The sequence below is a fragment of the Fukomys damarensis genome, unplaced genomic scaffold, assembly GCF_012274545.1.
Source record: "Fukomys damarensis isolate Sample0158 unplaced genomic scaffold, DMR_v1.0_HiC HiC_scaffold_19, whole genome shotgun sequence".
NCBI lineage: Eukaryota > Metazoa > Chordata > Mammalia > Rodentia > Bathyergidae > Fukomys > Fukomys damarensis.
The window spans coordinates 17394397-17402253 of NW_022900931.1; the positions used below are offsets into that span (position 1 = coordinate 17394397).

Below are 7857 nucleotides of genomic sequence, written 5' to 3' on the forward strand. Positions count from 1 at the left end.
GGCTAAAAAAAAAAAAAAAAAGAAAAAAAAAGTTTAGAAAATAAGTCATCAAAAAATTTTAGATTCCTGTACTGATTAAAATCAAATTTTACCTCAAAGTTTAATTTTTTTATCCTTGTTCACATCAGTGGTGTTGAGTCTTTCATATATTTTTCATCTCTCAGAAGGTGACTGCAGTTTTTCCAAACCTGCAAATTTCTCACGCATTTTCTCAGCACTACTTTTCCTCAGGTAGCTCACCTTTCGGCATTAACGCTTTATCACTTTAAGATTTCCATGAGAAACAGAGACTGAATCAAGGCAGTGAAATCAATAAAAATGTGATATATGAACCGCTGTCATTCCTTGTGACAAAATTCTAGAAATCACTCACCAAATGTTTTTTTTTTTAAAGTAAAATCTTCAGGACTCAGTTCTATCATTCGAAGGATAGAGCACTCCACAGACTTTTTGTCAAATTACGGATGCTTAGAACTGAGTCCGTTCAGAGTTTCTTAAAATAGCAGGGAGAATGGATGGACATCTCTGTTATAAACAGTGCAAGTGCTGATCACGTACCTTGTGTGTTGCAAAATTATTCACTACAAGTAAAATTTGGTTAGAATCATACCACCGAAGACTTACGCATTTTTGTGATCAGAACACAAACAGAAACAAGTCTAACAGCACAAGCCTAACTGATTTGCAGAGCACTTCAGGAGGTATTTAAAATGCCCCAAATCAATGGAGAAAGAATACTGTTTTGTGGGCTCCCATGACACCAAGAAAGAGAAAGTAGAGCTTTGAGCCCAGAAACAAAGACAAAATGGCAGGAACTGGGCATTCTGTGAGGCAAGTCCTTGTGGTTCTGGGGAGGAGCCGCAGTTTAAGCTCTCTTTTTTCATCTTCTTGAAGTAGAGTTGAGAGAACTCCTGACTTTGAAGCAGCTGAGCTGAGTGCTTTTCCCATTCCCAGTAAATTATGATTCTATTCTCGCTCTTCCAGCTCTTTCTTCCTGAGAAAAATTGCATTGAGCCAACATAGTGTCCACATTTTACTAACAGCACTGTCCATTTGCTTATCAGATTTCAGCTGGTCAGCATTATAGGAATTCAGAGTTCATAGGAGTACAATGTTTCTTCTTCCTTAAGTATGTCGGGAGGGTGAGGGTAGATAAGTGATGTCTCTGACACTACTATATCATGTGACCTTTTGAGATTTCTAATAATCTTGATTCTTGTATCTAGGCCAAAACAAAGGGAGATTCCAAAATTCTCAGTTTTTCTCACTGAGTTATATGTCGGTATAGAATGTCACCCAATTACACTGGAAACGTGTTCCTTGGATTGACAGCTTCTTGTCTTATGTTGCAGGAGGGATTCTAGCTCCAATTTATTTTGGGGCCATGATTGACAGAACGTGTATAAAGTGGTCTACTACCAGCTGTGGGGCACGAGGTGCCTGTAGGGTGTACGATTCAGTATCATTTGGGTAAGTTGTCGTATCTGTATTACATTAATTTGTCCTTTGACTGTATTAAATCCTAAAGGATAATGTTTTCAGTATGATTCAGTACTGTATCAAGCCATCTGTCATTTGAGGGTAAAGTTTATAGAAACTGTATACAGTGGATGTTGTATCTCTCCCCCTTAAATATGAATAAATTAAGATGCAAGTATAACAAGTAATTCATCCAAAATTATATAACTAAAAGAAAAAAAGCTAGAATTTTGTTCAAATCTTTTGTGTTTCCAAAAATTATCTTCAGACCAAAAAACTCTCATTGTATTTTTTTTTGGGGGGGAAGATCTATATAGGTAGATTTTTATTTCTTATGACTCCTCTGAGAAGACATACGCAGTTTGCTCACAAGACACGATGTATTTAAAAAATTTTTAAATGTATTTCATTAATAACAGTTGCCAGTAACCCCCCCTTAATTATTCCGCTTTGCTTCCAATACACTTATCCCATCCTTCTTGTAACATTCTGATGCAGTTCTGGAGGGTCCCCTTCACGAGGATCTTTAGTTCTCCCATTTTGTCTGCCTCAGTGTTCTGAGTCCGTATGTTTATTTCAACCTTATATTAAAACACCTGTTTACATGATAAAGAATTCTAAACTGGCAATTGCTTTCATTTGACACATTGAAGCCATCATTATATTGTTTTCCAATTTTCATATTTCTGTTGCTAAGCTAGCTGTTGACTAGTTTTCTTGCTTTTAAGGTAATTGGTCTTTTCCATGTGGCTTCTTCAAACAAATATCTTCTCTTTGGTTTAGTATTTGGCAGTTAAACCATAAAGCACTTAGGTGTGGACTTCGAACTTATCCTGACTTAGAATCACGGAACTTCTAAATTCTATGGATCTGTGTCTGTGTCATGCACAAAAATGGCTTCTCAAAAATGCCTTCTCAAAAAATGCCTGTGTCATAATTCTTGAAACTGCAAATTCTCTGTTAAGGTAAAAGGCAGAATAAAGTTCCTAATCAGCTGACCTCCACACAGGTTGATTATCAGTTAGGGTCTGAGGTAAATGTAGATCTTTAAAAATGGGAGAGGAAGGCAAAAGATGAGGTCAGAGTAATGCAGTGCCGAAGTACTGAGGCCATTGTTACTGGCTGTGAAGATGGGTGAAAGAGCTGGGAACCATGGAGTGCAGGCAGCCTCAAGAAGCAGGGAAACAGATTCCTGGATGTAACTTCCAGTTTCCTCTTAAAGATCTCATACATATTTTATTAGATTTACACTGAGTATTTCATTTGGGAACTGTTAATGTAATTGGTAATATCCTGTAAATTTCAAATTCCACTCACCCATTTCTGATTTATAGAAAAACATTTGACTTTAGTATATTAAAATTTGATATATCCTACATTTGCTAGATCTTGCTGTAATTATCTATTACTTGCAAAGAAGTTTTGTCCGTTCTTTCAGACTTTTTACATGGATTAGTAATCAGCAAAAAAGAACACATTTTTCTTCCTTGCTAAACTATATACATTTTATTTAGTGGGTTTTTTTTTTAATCACAATGGGTAAGACTTCCAGATGAATACTGAAAAGCAGTCATAAGAAGGATTTAGCTTAGTGGCACTGCACCTGCCTCATAAATACAAGGTCCTCAGTTTGACTCCCAGTACCACAAACAAACCCCCCCCAAAACAAAAACAAACAAACCAAAAGGAATTTCCTTGTGTAATCTAAATAGAAAGATTTGAGTTCTTCACCATTAAGTAAGAATATCAGTTGCAGGTTTTATATAGCTATTTCTAATCAAGTGAGGAAATTCTCCTATTTTAACATTATTGAGAGGTTTTATCATGAACAGGAGTAAGTTTTGTCAAATGCATTTTCCGTATCTCCCGATGTGATTATATAATTATTTTTCTTAATTTGTTGATATAATGGATTATACCGATGGGTTTTTAAATATCGGTCTAGACTTGCACGCTGTCCCACAATGCCATCATATATACAGTGGACCCCCTTGACTTATGAACTCGATCGGTTCCCAAGGGTTGGTTGTGACTAAGTCAACATGGCTGAGATCTGGATGTTTACCTGGGTACCCACTACAGATAGCAAGAGGCAGACGAACCTTCCACAAATTTAAACAACTCAAGTTGTTCTTATGTCAGACTAGTCATAACTTGAGGGTCCACTGTATATTATAATAAATTGCTTGATTTAGTTTGATATTTTATTGAAAATTCTTGTATCTAAAATGATGAGATATACTGGTCTCTACTTTCCTTGTAATGTTCTTGTCTGCTCTTGGTATTAAGCAATGTTGGCTTAATACAATGATCTAGAAAGTGAGCTTGTACAAAGTCAGTGTTAACTCCTTCTTACTTGTTTATAGAATTCATATGAGCCTAATGCATTTTGCTTTAGAAGGTAACTAATTATTATTGATTCTATTCTTTAATAAATGTAGTCTTATTCAGATTGTCTATTTTTCTTCTATGAGCATGGGTAGATTGTATTTTTCAAAGACCTGGATGATTTAATCTTGGTTGTGAGTGTGGTATGAGGTGTAGAAGGAGGGGCAGTATTGTATCATCTCATGATTAAGCCTCAATCTTTAGTGAACCGATATGTCAAGATAGTAAATTTGAAGCATATTTCTTAGTTGCTCCCTCCTCCATTTGGTGGGTAGGATGGTATGAGGAGGGAGGATTTGGATATTTCCTTTCCTCCACGAGGAAGGCTATAGCCAACTGGAGTTGGGTTTCTCTGTCTTCATAAACCTTTAAATATAACCTCCAACTCCCTGTGCCTAAATTAAAAGTATAACTAGAATTATTGTCTTCTTGTTTTTATATATAATTTCAAATTTTTTCTTTAAAGACTGCATACTATTTATTGTAATTTATTACTGTAAGAGAAATATTGTAAGTTATTATACATAATGTAAAATATAACATTTTTCCTCTCTTTTTATAGAATTGCCTACTTGGGCTTGAATTCCATCTTGAGATTTCTAGCATTTGTTTTATATGTTGCATTAGTTTATGCCATGAAGAAAAAATATGAAGGAAAAGATACTAAGGCACTGGAAAATGGAAGAAAAATCTTTGATGAGACAAGCGTAGAATCCTTAAATAGCAATGGACATTTTGTATCTTCTTCTTCAGGAGTGAATGACACACATATGTAAGGGAAGAAAAAGATACAACAATACAGTATTAAAGCATTGAGGTGTTCTTTTTCGTTTCTGGTCATTTCAGAAAGGCTCGCTACACTCTACCACTCTACATATGATGAATAAAACCTATGAATATGTAATTAAACAAACTATACACATAAATAATGCCATAGTCATTGTTAGGGTGTAACTAAGCACTTGTAGTTAACATTGTAAAATATGATGCATACAAATTTAAAGTGAGAGGCCTGCTTGGTTCATAATAGAAGAAAAAGAATTTGTTAGAGTAATTGTAACTCAATGAAACTGGTAGCTAGAAAATGGATAGAAGGGAAAAGAAAAATTAATAGATTAAATAATGAGAAAAGAAACAGTTGATGTTGTTACTTAAATCTGAAGTTTAGCCTTTTGGAGGATTTATGTTGTTATATATTTTACAGACTTTATTAATTTAAAATTTGAAAGTGTGTTTAACCAACAATTTGGGTTCACCTTCTTTCTATCTTCCATTAAAACACTTCTGAATAAATTGAGATATTAAAATATTGGCAAGCTATGATTGTCAGAAAAAATGTCCCAGAAGGTAAGATTCTATCACTCACAGAAATGGATTGAGAAAAACTGACTTTGGGAATGTAAAAACCAGTTAATAAATATGATTTTATTTTTACCCTTCTGTTCTCTGGAAAAAGTAAAGTTTATGTCAGATAAAATAACAGCATTAATCATTCCATGATTTTCTGTTTGTCTGTTTATTTGTGTTGGTGCAGAAAAAGATATCGTCTGTTAGCTAGTGTCTTCTCTATCAGAACGAGGAAAATGCATAAGAACAAATATTTGAATATTGTGTTTTCTATTGGCATTGACTGTATTATACAAATGTTAGAATAGTGTAGTTTTAAATTTTTCTTTGGTAAAAGGGCTTTTCGTTTGTTTGTATTAGAGTCCTTGTGAAATTGAAAAAAAGTACAGTCATAGATCCAGAGGCTCTGACTCAAAACATTGGTAATGCAGTCTGGACATAGCTTTAAAAACTTTCATATGTGATTATAGGAGCCTTTGATAGATGACAAGACACAAGTCAGGGGAAGTTTAATCTGAGTATAGCAAAGGCTAACAAAGCTTGCTAGAAATTAGGAATTGATTTGGAAGTTAAATGTATGAACCTGCGTTCAAGCTGTAGACCCATGAAAGTATTTATTAATCAAGCAGAAACTTGGGGGGGGAATAACCTACATGCTATGTTAGCGGGTGCCATATAACGAATTTTATGGTAAGTTGGTGGGTGTGGCATGTGCACTATTATAAGACTCACTGAAAACTAACTAGAAAAATTATGGAGCTATTTTTTAAAATACTGTAAAACAATATAGCTAGTATCTTCAATATTTGCTTAATAATTATTGAGTATAACTACTAAGACAATATGGAATATGGAAATAAAAATATAAAATAACACTTTTGTTAGCATACATTTGAAAAGCCAGATATTTAAAAATTAAATTATAAAATTTTATAACTTATAAGGATACATTTACATGTATAAATGTGATATTTGCTGTAAAGGAAAGGTGAATATTAAAAATACACTTTGAGGGCCAGGGATTTAGCTCAGTGGTGCTGCCTCTTGCCTTGTAAGCACAAGGTCCTGAGTTTGATCTCTAGTACCATAAAAAAGAAAAAAGAAGAAAAAGAACACTTTGATTTGATCTACTGCAGAGTCCAAGAACCCAGAATAAATGATAATCTTTAATCAAATGCCATTATTGAAAATAAAAATATAACTCCTAGGAGGAAAGTATCATTATTTCAATGAATAAATAAATAAGAGAAAGTATTCAAGGAAATGAGGAGACTATAAAATATCCATTGGATACAGTTAAAGAAGACAATGGCCAAAAAAATCACAACATTGATGAGGAAGTTACATTTGAAATTCTCTGGAAATGTAGAAGAAAAGGACAAGGAGGTAAATTGGGAAAGAAGGATTTAGAAAGGAAACTAAAAATTCTGATATTTCCAAGATAGAAATCAAAAGTGGAAAAGAAGTATCAATCAAAGACATAAAGGAAGAACAGTTTTCTCCTATGAAGAAAGGTGAACATATGGACTGTGGTCTCTTCATTTGTATCATGTCTTCAAACCTCCACTCCCCACCTAACTCCAACTCAGTGTAGATGACTTTTCCTTGAACGTTTCTAATATGTTTGCTTGTATTTTTATAGTGGCACAGTTTGTAATAGCTAAAGCTTGGAAACAGCCCAATTGCCCATCAACTGGTGACTGGACAAAGAAGATATGTTGTTATTGTTGTTTCAATAAAATGGAGTACTATCAGCCATAAAGAATGAGAAATTGAAGACATTTATAGCTAAATGGTGAACAATGAGGCCATACTCTTAAGTGAAATAAATAGGACACATGTGTAAATACCAAACAGTTTCTCTGGTGTGAAAAACTGAAAGTGTAAATGAGGGTCAAAATGTATAATAGATAATGTTAAACAGAAAGAAAAGGTCTAAAGGGTAAGGGAAAGTGGGAAGGGTGGGGGAAAGGAAAGATGAAAGAGGAAAAAATATGAGAAAAGAAAACATGGAAACAAAGTCTTTGTAAATGGGGAGGAGAGGAGGGGTTGAAGGGAGGGCAGGGGAATGGGGAAAATTTTTTTAAATGTTTGCTTGTTAAATGTTTTTATTATATCCTCAGCAATATAGAACTTCTCAAATGATAATATGACAGAGGGGCACTTTTATATTTATTCATTTATTTATTTATGCTTATATGATAACTATCAGTCACAACCACTTGTGATAACCACTATGATAACCACTAGTCATAAGCTCCAGGAAAGTAGAATTCATTTTTTGCACATTATATTAGTCTGGTTCTCCAGAAAGAATCAATGGAAATATAGATGGCAGAAAAAAGAGAATTGATTAAGGGAATTTGGAGGCTAAGAGGTCATGGATCATCAGCAGGCTGGAGACTCAGGGAGCCCAGGGTCATGGCAAAGTCCAAGCTTAGGGAAGCACATGGTGTACCTCTCAGTTGAAGGCCTAAGGCAATGGTGATGAACCTTTGGCACACCTCTTATTTGTTTTTCTTTTAAGGCAAAGGATGTTAATGTATGAGGCTTCTGCTAAAATCTCAGTAGTCAGGTTCAGCTGCAGTATTGGTCCTTGGTGATAAATACATGAGTTTTAGGTTGCAGTTTGGGCACTCATCT

At 34.4% G+C, this 7857-nt stretch overlaps 1 protein-coding gene across 4 annotated transcripts in view; it reads left to right on the top strand.

Annotated features, from left to right (window-relative positions):
• LOC104856392 (solute carrier organic anion transporter family member 1B3-like) overlaps nucleotides 1-6515 on the top strand; it is a 54300-nt gene extending 47785 nt beyond the window's left edge. For all 4 annotated transcript variants that reach the window (XM_010615777.3, XM_010615768.3, XM_010615792.3 and 1 more), the window contains 2 exons: nucleotides 1353-1470; nucleotides 4430-6515. In XM_010615777.3, the coding sequence (XP_010614079.1) occupies nucleotides 1353-1470; nucleotides 4430-4643 (332 nt within the window). In that variant the 3' untranslated portion in view covers nucleotides 4644-6515. The remainder of the gene's footprint in view (nucleotides 1-1352; nucleotides 1471-4429) is intronic.
• The last annotated feature ends 1342 nt before the right edge of the window (nucleotides 6516-7857 follow it).